Source organism: Dermacentor albipictus, chromosome 5 (assembly GCF_038994185.2).
Source record: "Dermacentor albipictus isolate Rhodes 1998 colony chromosome 5, USDA_Dalb.pri_finalv2, whole genome shotgun sequence".
In the NCBI taxonomy this organism is placed as follows: domain Eukaryota; kingdom Metazoa; phylum Arthropoda; class Arachnida; order Ixodida; family Ixodidae; genus Dermacentor; species Dermacentor albipictus.
Window position 1 is genome coordinate 104,240,570 of NC_091825.1, and position 21,215 is coordinate 104,261,784.

The window sequence follows — 21,215 nt, forward strand, 5'->3', positions numbered from 1 at the left end:
TCGTGAGTGGAAACAGTAGTGAGTGCTGGTTAACGTGAGTATGAATGAAAGTTGGCGACAGTGAGTTTGGGTGGACATGAATATCATGTGTGCTTGCATAAGGGCCGCACCCCTACATTGGAGGGCAAAATTTAGCAAAAAAATTGAAAACACCTTACCAAAAAATGAAGTTCTGTTGCTACTGTATCACGCTAGCTGCTTTTCTTTTGATGCTGCTCAGGCCAGCGTCGCCGCGCCATTATTTCTTTGTGTGGCGCATTGTCGTCTCGGCTGTGTTGGCGGTGTTCCCAATCAGATCAGTGGCATTTTGCCTCTAGAGGTGTGAGCGCTGTTTGGGTAAGCACTGGTCAGGGATGATGGGCAGGCATCTGAGGTCATTTTCTACAGCGTTATGTCATTTGCACCACTCTTACTCTCTGCCACAGTTGCGGAAACGGTATGAACCTTTAGGGGCGCTGTCATCAGCCTGATTTGTGTCAGGGCCGCACCGAGCCAAGATTCTAGAAAAAGAAGTGCGGCCCTTACATGAGTATATATGGTATGCATGTGAGTGAGTGCTGGTGAGCGCGAGTGGGCTTGAGAAAGAGTGTGAGTGACTGTCAACTAGTCTGAGTGCACTTGAATACAAAGCCTGCAAAAAATGGCGTGTACCCACGTGGTCAGCCAACCTAGTCTAACTACTGATAGTTTAGTGCACATGGTCAATACATATTATGTACCAGCATACAACAGGAAGCAAAAAGGGGGAAAAAAAACAACATTACATGCAAGCAAAACCATCTTTCACATGTTGCTACCGAGGAAAAAAGAAGAAAAAAGAGGATTTACTTTTTTTGACAGGGAAACAAATGTGTAGCTCACACAATTGTTGCTTCTACTACTTATCTCAAATGCTTCTATGATTTTTCTAGTCACCTGATCAGCATTCTTGGGCCAAAACTTTTACTGTATCGAGCAATGGCTTACAACCACAGTGCATGCTGTTTTTGCTAAACATTGTTGCAGTGTGCCCATAACCTTTGGGCCTTTGCCTGTCTGTTTTATACACGTTGCATAATCAATGCCAACTAGCCCATCACTCCGTCCAAGGTGCTTTCCAGACATTTTTGAGTATTTTACATCCTGCAAGGAATTTGGGATGTACTCTTGCACAAAAAAAGCTTTCTCTTTTTTTACTTTGGGGTCTGTGATGTGTGATGTTCAGCTGACGTTCCAGCGCCGAGGCGCCTGCACGAAGTCTGCCATTCAGTTTGTTCAGTGATAGTAGTCAACTTCCTTCCGCCAAAAAAATGAAAATACAGTAAAATCTCGTTACTACGAACATCACATTAACAGACTTTTAAGATTTACGAATTTCTTTTAAATCCCCACCAAAATGCCTATATTTTCAATGTAAAGAACTTTCAGTACTACGAATTGCAGATTACCGAATATTTCAGAATAACGTATGGAATTTAATCCCGTAATCACCAAGATGCTTCGTTATTACGAAGTTCTGTGGAAGTTTCGGTACCGAATCTCTGAGGCTTACACCTATCATCATCATCTGCAGATGCGCTAGGGAACCCGTTTCAACGGGTACAGCCCCAGCAGCATCGACATCAGCATCAGCGTGAGCGTCGCGTGTGGTCATGTTCGGACTCCTACTACGTCGTAGGCCTAGTGTCACCATGTTGATAGCAATTGACAGGAGCTGCGAAGTTATCGGTGCTGTGGTTGTGTTGTGGCATTCGCTTTGCTGATAATGAGTTCTCCTGGCCCCCGTATTAAAAAGAAACGACGCCAGTTTTTGCTCTAAGAAAAAGTGGATATTTTGACGCAGCTGAATATTGGAAGAAATCAAGTCGACCTGTGCAGGGAGCATGATATTCCCACATCAACAATGGCAACGATGCTCAAGGATCGGGAAAAGATCATGAAATTGCATCGAGAGTTGCAGCTGGCTCTCTCAAGAAAACTCTTGCGGCTTGGCAACTACCAGAACGTCGGCGACGCCATCCTCACATGGTTTAAGGATGCCAGACAAAACGATGTGCCCTAGTCAGGCCCGATCATTCAAAAGAAGGTGCTTCAGTTCGCGGCCGCCTTGGACACATCCGGTTTCGATGCAAGTGCCGGATGGCTTTACCGCTTCCGGCAAAGGAATGGCGTTGCGTGTTAGGTTGCTTGTGGCAAAGAAAAGGCAGCAGATGCCGAGAGTGCGGTTGCCTGGCGGAACGAGCGCTTTCAAGAGATCATGAAGTCTTTCTCTCCAGACGACGTTTTAAACGGCGATGAAACGGCATTCTTTTATCAGCTTTTGGCTGATAAAACAATTAACTTCAAAGGTGACAGGTGCAAGGGCCAAAAGAAATCATGTCTCCGTGTATCGGTTCTGTTCTGCTGCAACTCCACGGGCACGGAACAACTCAAGCCGCTAGATGTTGGCAAGCCTGCTAAGCCTCGCTGCTTGAGAAACATTGTCTCGTTGCCTTGCTACTACCGAGCCAACAAAAAGCATGGATGACGTGAGAATTGTTCACTCAGCGGCTGCTGCAGCTCGATGACACAATGAAGAAGAAAGACGGAAAAATTCTCCTCATCGTTGACAATTACTTGGCGCATATCGTGAATGTGCGATTGAGCAATGTGCAACTTGAATTTATGCCCTCGAATTGTACTTCTTTGCTCCAACCTTTGGACCTGGGCATCATCAGATGTGTGAAAGCAGAATTTTGGAAGCGTCTTGTGCAGTGTTTCCTGATCAATATTCGACTGAAGCTGCCCAGACAGGTAAACATCCATCAAGCTGCAGAAATGCATACAGAGTCGTAAGGGAACGTGAAGCCAAGCACGATCAGCAACTGCTGGTGAAAAGCAGGCTTTTTGAAGGCTTCACCTACGCCACAAGACTGCGAGGACACAGAGGAGCTCAACCCAGAACTGTGAAATGAGCTTACCGAGAAGCTTCCTGTCGACACTGCGGTGACCTTTGATGATTACCTTGACAGTGACAGCATGGCGGCTACATCCGCAGAGCTCACTGACCAAGACATCGTTAATAAAGCGTGTGAGAAAGAAGAGTGCAGTAGTGACGAAGATGATGCTGACACTGAATCAACACACGAAGAGGAAGAGACTGTTTCCAGCTCGAATGTTTTAGGTTTTCTAGAAAAGACGCGATCATTCCTCGGGGCTGTAAAGATGTCTCCGATGACATTCAGAGGAAGGTCGAGGATGTAGAGGCGTTCGTCCTGCAGCGCTTGCCGTCTACTCGCCAGAAGAAGATTACAGACTTCTGCAAGCAATAAGTTGTAGTTAAACTGTGCCCAGCGTTCTCGTTTATTATTTATGTATGAACACGTGCATCTGCTACAAAGGTATGTAATTTTTGTTGTTGTGTTACATTACTGACATGAAAATATTGGTTTTTCAGTAGTACTATAATTCAAATTAACGAATTAAATTCGGCAGTCCCACAAAGTTCGTTGTAACGAGATTCTACTGTAGTCTTGAAAGACTGTTCTGCTTGCAGGAACAAATTTTTTGTTGTGCATTTAGTGTCTGTTGAAAGACTGGCATGACTGATCACACCCACCAGCACCAGTGATAGTCCTTGTTGGGTGGGGAGAGTATGCATAGTGCAGTCTTGGAGAGCGTCACATGCACGCGCCTAAGTAAGTAGAGCAAATAAGTAGAGCAAAATACGAATTTTGACACTTGCCGTGTGAAGAAGTGTAGCACGCATGCACTGTTGCCTAATGTGGGATGGAAGAAGAGTTATCTTGGTTAAATGTTTACTCCAAGTTGCACTTTGTTGTTGCAGGTTCTCGAGCTTTGTACGATGTGCAGGTGGGCTTTCGTCACTCCCCTAACCCGCCCACGATCAAGTCCGTCCTCAATGGCCACCCATTCCTGGCTGATCTTTATTTCCGAAGGGTACCACTTGACAATGTGCCAACGGACTCTGATGAGCAGTGCACCAAGTTTCTTTACGATCTCTATGTTGAAAAGGTATGTCCAGTGTAGTTTGTGGCCAATGTATTGACTGTTACGGTATGTTTCTGCAACCAAAATATGCTTGCCATGGCACTGAATGTCTGTAGCTTCAGTTTTGCTTGAAGCAAGTTCACATTCCTGGTGCATCGTATTAGGAGCGGCTGCTGCTGCATTAAAATTTAAATTGACTTAAGTCAACATTTCACACTTGGATTAAGGTTGACCTTGTTTGGTTAGGAAGTCTGTGGTTGCAAATGCATTGCACAAGTGTTGCGAACTGTGATCTTCCCCCTTGCTGCTGCTAATGCTCGCGTAATGCAGACTGAACACTTCATGCTGTGCTCTTGGACACAAATGAAATGATGAATGGGCTGTCACAAAACTACCAAGAGGGCGAGCAAAAGACCTGCTTTCTCACTAAGGCTGCACCAGATTTCCAGAACAGCTTAACAGCAGCAACATTGACGATTCTGCAAATGCAGTTGGAAGGAGCCCATAATAGCTGTTACTGTATAAGCATTTGTTACTCTTGAGTATAGATTTTCGGGAGTTACAGAAGGGGGTGGCAGAGACCATGCTTGCACATTATTTGCATGTACTACTTCCCACATATATTCAGTGAAATCTTGATAAATTGAACACGGATATATGGAATTATTGTGTATAGGGAACATCTTCCATATCACCTGGAAAATCACGTGCGTTTTTAATTTTTTATTTAGAATGGGGTCGGACGTAAAATGGATATGTCGAATTCTGCTACCTGGACTGTGACTGCATGAAATAAAGCTCAAAGCTTTCCGAAGTAAACATGGCACCAATGCCGGAATAAAGAAAGGATCCAGAACAGTTTTATTTTTCCTGGTATGAAAAGACGGGCACATAAAGAATGGGCATCAGAAGAACGAGTAAGACAATACAAACGCCTGTCCTTCTTATGTTGGTGCTTTGCATGCATGCCTTTCCATTATCTCTACCAACTTGCTCAACTTTGTTACAAGTTTTATTTCGTATATCCAGTCATGGCATATTTTTTCACTGATAAAATGTGGCCCATCTTTATAACAATGTGGAGGGCATTTTGTGTGCAAATTTTACAATTTGGTAAAGCCTCACATGAAGGTGCTCCTCAATAAATTAATAGTGACTATAAGGTAACATTCGTGCATAACCGGCACCCTGACTTGATTTTATTTTAATTTTCGCATTTCTTGGGCTGGCTATAGATACGTGGAAAAATGAATGTTTTTTTAATACTATTGCTGTCCAAAGCAAAGTGACGTTTGATTCTCTTCATGAATTTGTCAATACTGAAGGTGTCCAACATGTGGTGTGGGACTAAAAGCATTTATTCTGCTCTGTGTGACTTTGATTGGTGCAGGACAACGAGATGGATGACTACCTCAAAACGGGCAAGTTCCCCGGAACGGTCAGGGAGTTGCCAGTACGGATCTGGCCGCTCTTCGTTCTGTGCTTTTGGAGCGTGATAGCTGCAGTGCCCTGTCTGTACGCCTTCTACGCCGTCCTCACCAGTGGCAGCACGGTCACTGTTGTTGCCTTTTCCACATTCATTGCCCTGTGTGAGTAGCTTTTTCATGTTTGTCTTTTGTTTCTTCGTACGCTGCCTGCTCTCTTGGACACAGAACCTTTCATTAGAAGTTCTTAACACCCGCCGTGGTAGCTCAGTGGCTATGGTGTTGGGCTGCTGAGCACGAGGTCGCGGGATCGAATCCTGGCCACGGCGGCCGCATTTCGATGGGGGCGAAATGCGAAAACACCCGTGTGCTTAGATTTAGGTGCACGTTAAAGAACCCCAGGTGGTCAAAATTTCCGGAGTCCTCCACTACGGCATGCCTCATAATCAGAAAGTGGTTTTGGCACGTAAAACCCCAAATATTATTATTATATTAGAAGTTCTTAACGTGGTGTAAGGGTACTCGTGCGAACACTTTGCTCAGTGAAAGTGAGCCCATAACCCTTCAGCGGTGGCATTGCTTCTCGAAGTGCATCTCTCCAAGGTCATAGTTAATAGTTGTTGATTCAATTTAATACAAAATGGTTTGTCTCCCCATTGAATCAATGAAGGTCATTATAACCACAGAGAAAGCTTATTCCTGAGACATTGTGCCTGTTGAATCAGAGGTGCTTACCTGATTCGTTCGTTAGCAACCCCCATTCGACAATTTCAAACCACTACTATTTAATTTGTTATCCCGGTCAAGGTTAACATAGCTAACAGAGGCAGTATGTGGTGCGGCCAGTGCACACGGGCAGTGTGCTTGTGAATGTCAGTGTGGTATTGGAAAGCCTACTTGAAAGTCTTGCCCTACTGATGCTGACTTCTGGGATTCGTTTACAGAAACCCACCATGCACACCTTCCTCAAGTGTTGTTCGGTCGCACCATGTGTGGAAGAGTTATTTTAACTTTTCGTGGGCCAAAGACTGCCCGTGTCGGGAAGCACAATTGTTTTTCTGTTGTTGGCATTGCAAGATATTCTCATATTCTTCCACGTACTTCACAGACAAAGAGCCCTACCTAACAGAGCAGTTTCTGCAGCAGAAGGCAGGCAGTAGCAGTGGTGTTCTCAAATGGGGCCTACATCGGTGGCTCTACAGGTGGTGCACGGTGCATATAGTCGGCAACAAGTGAAGCATACAAAACGAGTTTCTCCCCCAGTAGCCTGCTGCTCATTCATCCTGACTCTTGGCACTGCCAGGCGATTAGTTTCCTCAAGGGTTGTGTAACGATGCAGAGGCTGTACCCCAGTGATTTAGCAACAGCAAACATGCTGTGGTCACGTGCTAAACACTCGTAGTGGCCAAGATCGGCCAGTGTAGTGGGGAAGAATGAAGCTTGCAACATGAATACGGACACAGTAACAGAGACATTGAAAAAGGTTTACAAGAGGTATTGTCCCCACCTCCTTCTCAGGGAACCTGCTTGCCAACCCTAGAGATTGCAAATGCACGCACGTCACAACTGGGAAGGCGCGCCAGAGATGGCTAAGTAAATTTCTTCTTAGAAATCATTATTGCTAGCACTGCAAAAGCAGTTAGTCCCCTTCCCTCACGTGAAGGACGAAGCTCACAACATGTAGCGCATAAGCAAAGTGGCAGCTGCATATAGGACACTAAGCAAGAAGAGAGAGAATCGTACAATGCAATCCATTAGCACATGTGCACATGGTTCTTTTGAGACACATATCCCGACTGCATTATTGACCAGTCACTGACTGTTGTAGAAATATTATCCCTGAGTGCTCAGAAATAGCAAGTTACTTATCCAGATACTAGTATTAAAGTGGCTGTGCATGTTTTTCACTTACAGTGCTCTCCGTTCTTCACTGGATGGTCGGTTTGTCAGAGATTAAGAAGAGCTCGACGTACGGGACCACAAAACCTGCTGCTTCAGGGGTGGATGGTGAGAAGCCACTTGCAAATGGTGATTCCAGTAGAAAGGACCCCGTCATCCGAAGTTCATCGTAAGGTGTCACATCAAAAGACTCTAAAAGAACATGTGTCAACTCTGTCATGTGCACACACGCATCGTAGAGATCTGTGGTGCAGAGAACTTACCTTTGTGATGTCCTTCCGACTTTGTCATTCGTTCTTGTGTGTCAAGTACATCTGTTTTGCTGATTTGAGTCATTATGTCCAACTCGGGTAGTATACTGCTCGTTTTAGCAGCCTGTATGTTTTCTTCTTTGAGGCATAGCAAGTGTTTACTGTGTCACATTCAGGCAAATTTGAGAGGAATGGTGCGATTAGTTGTGTTTTTTCCTGGCACTAACCTAGCCTAGCTACTGTTAGTACTTGTTGTTAGTGCTTGATGATTCCTTGCAAGGAGATGTTATTGTGCCTCTGTCGAATGCCCCAATCGATCCTTCTGCTGTTAGACTTGTGAGTGTTTGCAGAACTTAGTGAACTACCCTGCCTTGATTATTAGTCACATGGACAAGGCATGCGAGTGTGAATCTTGATCCAGCGGCTCCTTTGGGAATCGCAGCTTAGGCAGTGAGCTGCCTTTTGCCAGCTAAAGAAAAAAAAGTACTGGGCTTTCCTTGTACCTAAACTTTGTGTTTGTCATGTTTGCTTGAACTTGTTTTTCACCTTTTCCTGACCAAAAAAGGACATGCTATGTACTATTACTGTTCCTTATAATTATCACCTTGCCCTGTTATGTGGAATCGTTTTGTGAGCCTGTTCTTTATCAATTGTAAAGAGATTTCAGTGACCCTTCCTGGATTGCCTGTTAGCTGTGATACACTGTTTGACCATTGAAAGCAATTTTCCCCCCTCAAAGCAATTTATTTCATTTCATAGAAATACTATGGTGGCTCGTAATGTATTCCACTTCCTTATGTGGTGTTAGAGGAAAGCCAGCTTCAAGCTTATGGTTAACTAACCGATAAGTTCTGGCGCATTGGGCAATTCAGTTTAGTTGTGTTAAAATTAAGGAAATGTGAAGAACAGAAAAATGAAAACTAGGCTCTCCAGTTGAAGGCTTGCATTTTGTTACTAGATGCTCATGTGTGTCAGTATCTAACTTAAGGTTAAACTTGAGTGTTTCTGTGCATTGAATATTCTGTACTCTTGTTTGAGCAGCCTAGCTAAGTGTGCGTTCACCTTCACTTTGCTGTGTGTCTTTTTGGCTCTTTTGTGTTCAGATGTGCAGTGTGATTGATGCACACCTGAGTATGGAGGGGTTGGCACATTTTGCTGAAGGACAGAATTTAGTCACATGTAGCTTACACGTGCATGGACCATGGACATTGTGCATGCCTACTCATCAGTCATAGTGCGAGTACAAAGTGGGACTGTATTTCTATTTTTACACTGGAGTAACAACGGGGAAAGATGAATTTATCACAGTTTAACGCCTCTTACAAAAGTGTGAAACTATGGCTTTCTGGCAAATATTATTTCGAAGTGTTAAAGCCTTATTAGCTATATATGTGTTGACATGACGTAGTCTTATGAAAATGGCTATACTAATTTAGAGGACACATTTACAGTCTCCTGATTAAGCATCTGACTTTTGTTTTCATTTAAATTTCACTCAAAACTTTTTAAAAGAGTGTTTAGTTTGTTAAATACCCTCATTCTTAGGCCTATAGTATATTGCTCTTTCAATTTGCATTGAGATCTAACAGTGTCAACATGCTAGCATGAGTCATAGCAGTAGTGCATACTGCTTGCTACATTGCATTTGGAAATCTCTCCCATTAGCTTTTTATTTAATTGCGAACTCTGGCTACAGTTTCTGCAATTTGTGTGACTTATGCAGTTTGTATTGCGATAGTATTAAGCGGTAGCCACTTGCGACAACCACATAGAATGCATTTCTAGTGTATCTTTGGTTATGCGTCATTGCCATAAGGGGCGTCCACTTCCTGCAGCATGATAAATACATTGTTCATCAAAGCCAAAGTATCTCTACCGATAATTGCGTGGGAACACATTTTGGTCAGTATTACGAGATGCTGTAAACTGGACATACCTCGACACTGGACAATGTCATGCCTAAAATGCATCAGAACTACATTCCTTGTGTTTTCTGCATTATCCTTTAGGAAGTAGGACATACCATAGAATTCCGTTATTAGAAACGTATGTTTAGGAAATTTCACTGTGTTTGGCCAGACTGTGTACAATGTTGGGCGTAAATGCTTTCTTTTTTCAAGCAAACGGTGCATGAAAGTACTGAAAGATAACCGCCTGTAATGCTTCTGTGCATGCTTTTGCTCTTATGCCATGTGGAGATGTAAGTGCTGTTTATATCGTGTTGTGTATCACTTCATTTATACTAAGTGCAATATTATTTGACTGTACAGTCTTCTTTTATGTAATTAGAGCCTTAAGAAAGCTTATTTTGTGCAAAACTGCTTTGCTTTTAAAATGTCAAGTGGTTGACAGGAGATTTGAAAACACGTGTTATGGTTCATAGTGTACATTCGTGCCAATAATCTGCCCTTACGTGTCACCTGAACACATGAGCCACAATTCTGTTAGCACATAACCCACATGAAAAACCACATAAAGCAATACTCACATCTCTTATGTAAACAAGCCCGCACAATTATTGGCTCAAAGCAAAGTAGTGGAAACAACATTTCTAACATCTCATAGGTGCTCTGTCGACTTCACTCCAAGGCACTTTGTATTGCTGTGAAGCTGAATTGGCAGGCAAATTTCTCGCTTTATCATCGGCATTTGGTACATGAGACTTTATTGGATTCCTGATGCAGGTAATACATGCTGAAAGTGTTGTGTGCCCTTCCTTACCAACTTGCCCAATGGATGTAGTGCTGTAAAATCCCGTGAGGTAACCCAGGCAGAGGGATAAAGGCATGGGCTATATTTTGATGTGTCAAAGTTGAGGGAAAGGGGGAAGGCTGGATAGGCAGTGTGATTGACCAAGTGACAGTGTGGTAGCAAAATGTGATGGGAGAAGGTCCCAGCCAGCATAGAATAGTGTACGAATATAGTCGTAGGAGTGCAATGTAGCCTTTATTTATTGCAACTCGCTGTTGCACTTATCTTGTTTGTTGTTGATAGATGTAAATGTTTACATAGCTTTTGTCTGCTGGTTTTACCAGTGGTTTTTAGGGGGTGCATTGCTAGATGAGGTTGGGGACGAAATTAAATATATTTGCAGCATATGCATGCAACTGTGTTTAAGTCAATCTTTTGTAAGATTCATGATGTTACCTTTGTATTCTGTATGCCTTCAAAAGATTATGCATGTCTAAGGGGTTATCGCAACCTGCCTTCCAAACAATGTTGCACATGTTTTTCTTATCTCTACTGCCTTGGGTTGAGGCAGTTTGTGCTTCAGCAGATATAGACAATCTTGCAAGAAACAAGAAGTTGCCCTATAGAGTAGGTAACCTCATGGGATTTTTGGTACTTTTTTGTCCACGAGGGAATTACACCTTCCTATGCATTCGCATTGTTTGGAGTTAAAATGGTATTCATGATGTTAACGCACATGTGCTGTACAGGCTCCTTTTTTTTTTGTAGGCTTATGACACTCGCACGGTGAAGCACTTGGCATGCAGTTTGTCGTTTGCGTAAAATCGGTTGCACAGTAAATAAGGGATGTGCTTTTCTAACTTGCCTTCGGCTAGCACTATCACACGTGTACTTTCCTTGTGAAGTGTAAGATAATTATTGTATTGATGTGGTTGAGCGTGCAGTTAGAATAATAATAATATATGGCTTAATTATCACTCACATATATGGCCCAAAGTGTTTTTAGTGCACCACTATAGATAAGTAAATGTGACATCATCTACAAGGGGACGTGGTGAACTTGACATTTTTAGACTTTTCTTTTCCCCATGTTTCGCTTGACTACGGTATTTTCTGGTGTTTAAAAGAGCACTAATGCATATTTCAGAAGTTCTAGGACCTCCACGCACACTTCTCACACTAAAAGGATGGCATATGTAGAAGTTGAGAAGCATATTGTAACTTGGATGCGACACTTGGTCTCGGTATGCTGGACCTGGTGCCATTGACATGGTAACGTCATGCCACGAAGAAAAATTTGCTGACGTCATTTAGCAACAAGGTCAGGTGTGATGGCACCAGTCATAAAAAATAGGTGAGGCAACAGAAACAAGAAGTTGCCCTATAGAGTGGGTCACCTCATGGGATTTTTGGTACTTTTTTGTTCACGAGGGAATTACACCTTCCTATGCAGTCGCATTGTTTGGAGTTAAAATGGTATTCATGATGCTTATGCACATGTGCTGTACAGGCTCCTTTCTTTTTTTTTTTTTTTGAAGGCTTATGACACCGCACTTACAGCTGTGCTCATGTGCGGCAGCAGCAGCGATTGTAAGAACGGAGCCGGTCAGTGTATCATGGGATCATGGGGCATTCGCCTCTTGGGTTTTGTTATATTTTGTTACATTGAAATTTTGTTCTTTTGTGCAAATAAGTACAGTTGCCGATAGATTTCTCTTACAAGGAAGGGGCTGTAAAATTTGCAAATTATCAAGCAGTCGGAAAAAATGAACTTCAATAAGACAAAAAAAAAACTGTTGAATTTGAGAGTTGGTGGTCAAAGGTATGGTTTCGTGCTGTGTCAGCGATTCTTCACATACGAAGCGAAGCTTTTGCACCCACTCTGTCATGGCTGATAGTGTTGCTTGCAGTGGGAAAACGCTATTATGAAGGCTGCAGGTGTAGGGGAGCCAACGCTTCATCTGCCTCTCACTTCAACGCGTCTCCTAAACTTGCGATTTCACGACCTTTAACACTAAGCGCGTAGGAGGACGGCGCACACAAAACCACGGCCATGTTGGCTCGCCCCGTCTTTGCGCTTGATCACATCACCACGTGCTCTGAGTGGTCTCTGCACACCACGTGAAAGTGTTTGGTCCATTGGGGACTCATCCTTCCAAAGGAGACCAGAAAAATACCCTTTTTACTTTGTAGACCAGGCTACATTTTAACAGACATTGTATGTTTGCCCATATTGAACGGCCGTAACTTGCTAAAACACTTGCTCTGCAATTTATTATGATGCAGTTGATTATGATGGTAATGGGCTGGTTCTTTTTAATTTTTACTGGATAGACATGATGGTAGATTACACCCTAGCAATTACAAAAGAGAGCAAGGAAGAAAAACAGGAAAAAAAGGCATGTGCACATGGCGGCATAGAAATAGTGCCTTCTGTTCAACGAATCGCTCACCACCACTTGTAAAAAGTAGCACATCTCCAGCTCTTCACAGCGTCTTTATATTCGATATTTATTACCTTTCCTTCACTACCTGTGTCATGATCACATAACACTGTGTTCAAGGTCATGCCATGGAGAGAAAGTAGGTCGTCTCCCCCATGCAGTAGAAGTGAACAACACCATTGCGATCCTGTGGTCGAGTCACTGACACTTGTGAAAAAATTCACAGCTGAGTTGCGTGTTCCAAGTACATTCACTGTACAAATTTACACATTGTCCACATGCGGTTGCACAAGCACAGTTTGCTACATGAGAGCTGCATGAACACAGTGCTTCAATAACACAGTTCATGTGAAAGGCAGCTCCTAATATTGTCCAACATGCTTGTCGTACGAGGTAGTTAGTGCATATGGGATGATGACGAGACAATGCGTGACAACGCATTGAAGTGCACAAGACAGCACAGCACATGCAGCCAGTACACTAATGTCAGAGAGGGATACAAGGCAGGATACGCCACACGTTTGGCACTCGCTAATTGCATGTTGTCAAAGAATGTACCTTGGCATTGGCAACAAGAATGAACCACCTTCGACCAATTGTTGTTGCCATTGAAGTGTAGCTGTTTTGAGCATTTAAATCTGCCATTGCCATTCATTTGACTTTTGCATCATCTTCTGCAAAGCAACCATTGTCAAAGTGAATAAGTTATTTACGAAAACGTGTCTTATAATCCTAGCTTAACTCAAACTTTTTTTTCTTTGGCGTCTGCTTGTATAATACTAGCTTAACCTAAGCTTTATTTCTTAGGCGTGTTCTGGAACAAACCTAGAGTTTACCTTCTAGTGTCTGGTATCACAATGCAGATCAGCGGATGCGGTACTGGCGATCAAACCACCCTCTGCGTCACAACCCCCTCGGATACGCTCCTGGCCTGCAATGTCCGCGCTGTCAAAGCGATGTCACGCAACACTCGTCCTAGCTAACGCTGTCGTGCGATCGCGGCAAATCGGCGCCACCGTTCTCGTGAGCCACGGTGCCGGAGACTGTGTTCACTTTGGCCTCCATCGTGTCCTGCCTGAAAGTGAGAAACGAACTGCGCCTGTTCTTCTCCGGCCGAAAGAGCACGATGTAGACGCGCGGCAAGAACAGCAGCACGAGCACGCTGAGGGACGAGATGCTGATGGCGAGGCACAGCGCCAGCTCGCGGTTGTCCTCGTTGCCGATGTAGACGGCGATGTAGGCGACCCAGATGACGACCGTCGAGTACATCGCGAACCCGATCATCTTGGCCTCGTTGAAGTTCTCGGGCACGTTCCTCGTCTTGACCGCGTACACCGTGCACATGGCGATGAGGACGAAATCGTAGGCCAGCGGCAGGAAGCTCGCCAGCTCGGTCGTGTTGCACAGTAGGACCGCCCGGTTGCTTGCCGGGTAGAACAGGACCGTGCCGGGCCTTTGGACGACCAGCATGGTGCCCGTGATGACGACCTGTCCCATGATGAGGATGCCAGTCGTCGTCAGCTGGGCCGCGGTGCTCATAAACCGTAGCCTCCGCTGAAAGATTCGCCTCTCGCTGACGGCCAAGATCCGCGCGATGCGGTTCGTCTTTGTGAAGATGGCGGCGTGAACGGCGGCGACGCTAAGCACGGGGAACAGGCGCTCCATGAGGCACGACGTGGGCGACGGCTTGGCCAGGATGGCGAACGTGCTCGCCTGGCTCACGATGATGCCGACCAGGATGACGAAGCTGAGCTCGCACGACGAGGCCTTGATGAGGGGCGTGTTGATGTAGCGGACGTAGACGGCACTGACGCAGGCCGCCGTCGCCAGGGCTAGAGCCGAGACGACCATGACCACGACGACGGCCGATTCGGTCCACTGCAGGTACTTTTGCGGTATGGGATCGCATCCTGCGCAGCAAACAACAAAGTCGTCGTGCCGTCCTTTTAATAGGTATGTACGAGTGCGCTTGAAACTGAGTGCCACTGATGACCACATTTAGTCCCGGAGCCCAGACAAGTAGTTGTTATTGCACTCGAGTACAACACCAAAGAAAGGCAAGTTGTGTGGTACATGTGTGAATATTCTGTTAATGTATGTCGAGTTGTGATCAACCCATCTCGGTGATGCTCGATATGCGTGAAAATATGCGTTGTTTTTCGAATGCGAAAAATGAAAAATCTTAAGGGCAGTACAATTAATGGAGAGATAATAACGTCCTCTTTTTCGTAAAGAATTACTATTGCGGTGGTGAACGTCAGCGAATTTGGAATAACTGATTAACTAATATTTGCTGATCAGCTCCTACATCATTTACACCACAACGCATGCTGGGATTTCGGAGTTGAAGTAAGCCAGTGCTCGAGGCGCATCCGCTTGGTAGGGGTCCCGATACCTGCGCCACTCTTGCAACGTTCGTCTTCGAATTCTCTCGCAAAATTCATTGATGCTTCACCTGGCTTTGTCCCACATTATACAAAGACGACTTTCAGTAAAATAACTGAATGACTAATGTGCTCTGCCGCAAGTTTGGAGAGGGACCTCCTGAAACTGTTGCCAGTTTCCGAAGGCCCACATTAATTCCGCAGGCAGACTTTCTCACGAAAAAAAAAAAAAAAAGAACGCGCCGTAACCAAGATGGCCAATTTCCCCGCTAAGGACTTAATTAACCCTTCACTTCAGTGAACATCATAACAAAATAATAGTTGAATAGCTTAGCTGCGTTATTAGAGCAGCGAACGCACGTTGGTATCACATTCTATGACGAACACGTGGACAGCTTAAAATGACTCGGTGCAAGCAAATATTTTGTAAAATCGTGCACGCTGTTTATTATAACTAGCTCTGAAACTTCGTTTCTTATTATGTTAACAGCTTACCTCCGCAGTTCCTTCTAGTAGGCCAAGCTACAGGCAAACGTGCATTTTCCACCGGCTGTCACCCGTATAACCACAGAACACCTATGTATAACTTTCTAAACGTCGTATGGACACGTGCACTGACCGTTGAGAGTAGCGTTGGGCCAAGTGCCACTTTCGCAGTTGCCACATCGGTACTCGCTGTACACGTATTGGTTGCTGCCGCACTGGACGCATTTCCAGCAGCAGAGGTTCGTGTTGCTCTCTGGCACCTGGAAATTAAATTATTGGGTCTGTAAGCTCCCCAAGCTGCACAGTTCGCAATGAGGGGCGCCCTAGTAGAGGACTTACGTTAGTTATGCTGTTGTTAGTTATGTTAGTTTCGACCACCTCATGTCTCGTGGCCTGTCCCCATCGACCGGAATTCGAAGTCGCGACCTCGTGCACTGAGCTGCCGCAACGTGTAGCGCCTTCGCATCTTGCAAACGCTTAACACGCAACACTGTAGAGCAAGCACTACACAACACTTTTGACAGTTATGCTCCAGCTCCCTATGGTCGGCAACATGCGTCGAAAATGGCAGCGTGTGCGCGCAATTTTTATTTACTTCAACATTTACTAATGGCTCATTCGCACGGGGACATGTTCGACGTCTGGAATCTGAAGGAGCGTGGAACCACCTGCCACCTAAATGCTACGTCGTTCACATTGCTCGGCAGTGCAAAGCTGCTGCCAGCTCTTGGAATGCAGCAAAAAAGAAGTGACCTGCCACGTGTGCACTAACTTGCACGCCCGACCAGTTTTCCCTCTCCACTTTTTAACACCAAAGTGAATTCTCTGCCGATCTCCAGCGAGAACATGACCCCTGTACGTCTGTCACACAATCATCTTGACACAAGTTTTCTGGCGTTCCCGCATTCCCGAAAGAAAAAAAAAATATCTTTACGAGCCACAGAAAAAACAAATGAGGACAAGTGGCTCTCCGCTATCAAGAGCCCCGATGCCGGGGCGCAACTATGGGCTGTCCAGAGGGCCCATGATGCAGCGGTCGGGCAAGGCCTGACTGTCCCAACGTGGGAGCGGCCCGCAGCGCGCTTAGTCGCGTACCTCGGGACCTTATTAAAGTTTTCCATCCATCCATCCATTCGAGCTCTCAAAGCCACTGAAGCGCAGCGCCACCATTGACCACTATACGTTCATCTCTCTTTCTCGCTAATTCCCCCTCCCCTTTTCTTTCGTCCTCGTACCTTGATGTACCCTCGCGGACACGGCTTTCCGCACTGCGAGACCGGAACCTCGTCGTCGTGCTCATCTTTGTCGCTCCACCTGGGCTCTCCGTGCATGAAGATCCGTTCCTCGTCCGACCAGATGGCCACGTCGACGAACTCGTACTGCCCGTCTTCCAGCGCCTGGAAGTTGACGATGTCGTAGCTGTGGGCATAAGGAAAAAAAAAAGTAAAGAGAAAAAGGAGGATGACATACGGAAGGAAGGAATGAAGACTTATTCTTCGTATGGCGCGGGGGGCTTGAGCAGCACAATTTTGGTGCGGAGACACAAAGAAAGAAAGAAGTACTGCTATCTTATTCACTAAACTTCTCTGTGGTACAGCGCTGAGAATCACACTAGGGCGTAATACACCATCATGCTCTGGAAACGGCGCGGCATCATAGTGGCTTCCGGCTCATTGTGCCATCGTCGGCAGCATATTTGCTGACAAGTCCAGTTGTCGAAACGTCGCCTCTGGCTTTCACATTGTTCTCGTTTTGCTCATTGTCTTGGACCTACATTGTATATTAAATGAGCCTGGAACTAGCAAATTTCGAGAATGTTTACTGCACTGCCACAGCACAGATACTAAAAGATACTTTGAAATCTGTGACGTCACACTGTCGTTCCTGTGCTATGGTGATGGCGTGAGATTAAAAAGAAAGCTTAGCCTTCATTCTCATTGCTAGTAATCAACATGTTACACCGAAATTAACGACACTAGGGTTTCGAAGAAAAATGTTTATCAGGATAAAAACTGGACTGGCGTTTCTCTTTATTGTCCACATAAACGCGATGGTGAATGTAAGTGCCCCATGAGCACTGGATTTCCACATGCGTATTTGCTATTCGCAGCGTGCTTACAGGAGGTATACAGAGGCCTGGATTGGGAAGAATTGGAGATAAGAGTTAACGGAGAATACCTTAGTAACTTGCTATTCGGTGATGATATCGCCTTGCTTAGTAGCTTAGAGGAGCAATTGCAATGCATGTTCACTGACCTGGACAGGCAAAGCAGAAGGGTGGGTCTAAAATTAATCTGCAGAAAACTAAATGTTTAACAGCCTCGGAGGGGGGGGGGGGAGAGAACAACAGTTTAGTTTAGGCAGCGAGGCACTAGAAGTGGTGAGGGAATACATCTACTTAGGGCAGGTAGTCACCGCGGATCCGGATCACGATACTGAAATAATCAGGAGAATAAGAATGAGCTGGGGTGCGTTTGGCAGGCATTCTGAGATCATGAACAGCAGGTTGCCATTATCCCCCAAGAGCAAAGCGTGTAACAGCTGTGTCTTACCGGTACTCACCTGCGGGGCAGAAACCTGGAGGCTTACGAAGAGGGTTCTACTTAAATTGAGGACGACGCAATGAGTTATGGAAAGAAGAATGATGGGTGTAACATTAAGGGGATAAGAAGAGAGAAGATTGGGTGAGGGAACAAACGCGAGTTAACGACATATTAGTTGAAATCAAGAAAAACAAATGGGCATGGGCAAGGCATGTAATGAGGAGGGAAGATAACCGGTGGTCATTAAGGTTTACGGACTGGGTTCCAAGAGAATGGAAGCGTAGCAGGGGGCGGCAGAAAAGTAGGTGGCCGGATGAGGTTAAGAAGTTTGCAGGGACAACATGGCCACAATTAGCACATGACCGGGGTAGTTGGAGAAGTATGGGAGAGGCCTTTGCCCTGCAGTGGGCGTAGCCAGGCTGATGATGATGATGTAAAACCACATTTCGCTTCCTACATTGTCGGTTGCAAATGTGAGCGCTTCATCTGTTTTGTTTCTTCGTATGTTTTTCGCTCCAATTCCTTTACCCCTTACAACAATTGCAAATGGGCAGAAAGGCACGGAAAATGCGGTGCTATTCGCAACTGTCACAGACAGTGGCGCCGTCGAGCGGCGGCCGCCGGAAGCTCTGTTGAGATTATCGAGCTGTCGGAACTGGTTCGGCGCGACCAGGTGCAATCGCTTGCATTGCGGTCGTCTCGCCAACACTGTGCGCTGTCTCGATATTTTAGTTGAGTTGTTGAAGATGAACGAAAAGTATAAAAGCACCCGAATTTGCCGCGTGCGTCAATACGCTCCATGCAGTGAGAGGCGAAGTAAGCCTACATTCGTTCCCTTCGGACAAGCGCTTGAAAAAGGAGTGGGCGATCAAACTTCGCATAGACAAGCCAGTAACAGAGCCCGTGAAAGTATATGCAGCGCAGATTTTGTTCCCGACGACTTCTTCCGGAGTATAACAGGCAAGGGATCATTTCGCACTTCTCGCGCTTTGCATCTCCGCTCGATGCCGTCGTGCCTGCATGCAGGACACTATTTTAACTGGGAAGAAATCTGTTCATGCCCCGGAAAGTCACGAAATCGGCGCGTTCAAAACGTCCCGTCAGATTCTTCCGAGCCTCGGGTGCCTGGAAAGTACCTTTACTATAAACCCTGACCTTCACTCCTCCCGCAATCACTGTATCACCGTCCTTTTGTCTGGTTTTCTTTGCTGATTGCACTTTTTTTAGTCGTCCTTGCATGTTATCTGCATCTCATTTGTATTATTCAAAGACCGAAAATGTAAAGCCGAAGCGCGCGGTAATATTTCTTTAAAAGATTACTAATTTGACCTTCCGCTGGTTTTGTTCGCCGCTGGCCGCGACTTGAGCCTTCAGCTGTTTCCAGATCAAGGGAATGCAATGAAAGCGCACCACCGGTATTTAAACATGCATCTAGAGTCGGTCTTCCTGTGCGGCCACAGAGTGCGAAACACATTTATTTGACTGATTTGCTTACACAGGCGCAAACGCCACTTCGTCCTTTCAATCTACACTTCGTAACTCCGACCGCCACGTTGGATGCATACAGCAGCGTCATGCTACAGCCTGTGAAAGTTGCGATATTTCTGCTTATGCCTTATAGGCGAATGTATTTCGATCGAAACGAAAAGCTTGCAGCCTTCGGATAAGTGCCACCTGTGCAATGTCTCTCGCCTTGTGCATGGAGGTTCGCGCGTGCGGCATTAAAAGCAAAATTCTGCGTTTGACCCAGCTGCCACGCAAAAGCTGCACAATTCGCACGAGCGATGCAGTCTGTTGCCTCCATATTCCCAATAGCACTGGCATTTCCGCTTATCATGCACGGATTTCGAGGCAATTCGCCGCAAGCCTAGCTGCGCAGCTGCTCCGTTTGTAAGGTTGCACAGGTTGAGGTTGGCGAGGGAGCAAAGGCGAAACTACACAACATTTTGTGACAGCTGCGTTCCGCGTATTATTTACGCGAATTAAGCTTTCCTTCGGCTGAATTTTTGGCCCGTGGAAGACACACATCTATGTTCTCGGAGGCTTTGCCTCGAAACATCCTTAGCAATAGCGAAGCGAGGGAAGTGTTCTATGTTGCGCTGTAGGCATCGGCGTATGCGCACGCGCGCTAGCCTTGAGGCTAAGCGGCTGTGTGTGGATTCCTAGCATATGCCAGTCTAAGCTGAGCGGACCGTAAACGCTAAGATAAAACTGTCGAATGTCATCGAGTGGTGGCAATGTCACTTCGCAGATGTGAAAGGTGCAAGTATAAATTCACGGTGCATGAAGGAAAAGCAAACCGAGAATACACCCTCCTACCTCCTACCGTTATTTATATATATATATATATATATATATATATATATATATATATATATATATATATATATATATATATATATATATATATATGTATGTATTGGGTGGGGGGGCTAAATAGTAAGAATTTGTTACGGATAGCCAGCTTCATTGTTGTAAGTTATAAAATTCAATCATTTTCCGCTTTTTGACATCGGTAATCTTAACTTTTCGTTTTATCAGGCAGTGTTCAATGTTGCGGAAACCGCGATGCTCTTCTATGGAGAAGAAAAAGTCACAGTATCGCCCCAAAGGCGAAGCTTGATTGCGATAGCAAACTATTAGACAGCCATACCAAGTAGGGTTAGTCGTTTTATCACCTGCATAAACTGCTGTAAACATTCGATTGCCAACTAAATTAACAAGCCCGTTGTCACGCGCACAAGCAAGCACGAACACATTTCATTCGATGGCCGCGGCAACGTTACTAGACTAGCTTCAGTTGTAAAACTCTCCGCCCGCGCGCTTACAGCCGGTGTCGCCACTTCTGTGACAGCCGCCAGATGGCAGCGCCGTTCCATCGGGCTCTACTGCAGACGCCTCGCCGCAGTCTTCAGCTCGTGCGGACGGGCAGTTTGCGCGTGTTTCACGCTCGCTGGCGTTCTCCCTTGTCCGAATTAGTGATACTATGAGAAAGCGGTATCCACCTACAGCAATAAGATTTATCGGGCCAGTTGGTTCATACTGAAAGAAGGGTAAACTGCACGAAAGAAAGAAACGCATACAGCGAAGCGCGGAAGCTGTGTTTCTTCCTGCCGTCTTAACG

At 45.4% G+C, this 21,215-nt stretch overlaps 3 protein-coding genes across 4 annotated transcripts in view; 2 read left to right on the forward strand and 1 right to left on the reverse strand.

Annotated features, from left to right (window-relative positions):
* LOC135905917 (1-acyl-sn-glycerol-3-phosphate acyltransferase delta-like) overlaps positions 1–9,849 on the forward strand; it is a 35,539-nt gene extending 25,690 nt beyond the window's left edge. The window contains exons 6-8 of the mRNA XM_065437035.1: positions 3,806–3,993; positions 5,360–5,558; positions 7,308–9,849. Of these exons, the coding sequence (XP_065293107.1) occupies positions 3,806–3,993; positions 5,360–5,558; positions 7,308–7,465 (545 nt within the window). The 3' untranslated portion in view covers positions 7,466–9,849. The remainder of the gene's footprint in view (positions 1–3,805; positions 3,994–5,359; positions 5,559–7,307) is intronic.
* LOC135905920 (transmembrane protein 135-like) overlaps positions 1–21,215 on the forward strand; it is a 192,189-nt gene that overhangs the window by 102,133 nt on the left and 68,841 nt on the right. The gene's annotated exons all lie outside the window — the stretch shown is intronic.
* LOC135905914 (metabotropic glutamate receptor 1-like) overlaps positions 12,713–21,215 on the reverse strand; it is a 32,509-nt gene continuing 24,006 nt past the window's right edge. The window contains exons 5-7 of one of the 2 annotated variants that reach the window (XM_070538650.1): positions 16,784–16,945; positions 15,682–15,808; positions 12,713–14,588 (exon numbers count right to left, since the gene is read on the reverse strand). In XM_070538650.1, coding sequence (XP_070394751.1) covers positions 13,654–14,588; positions 15,682–15,808; positions 16,784–16,945 — 1,224 coding nt within the window. In that variant the 3' untranslated portion in view covers positions 12,713–13,653. Of the gene's footprint in view, positions 14,589–15,681; positions 15,809–16,783; positions 16,968–21,215 lie in introns of both variants that reach the window. The other variant, XM_065437032.2, reaches the window with a different exon arrangement.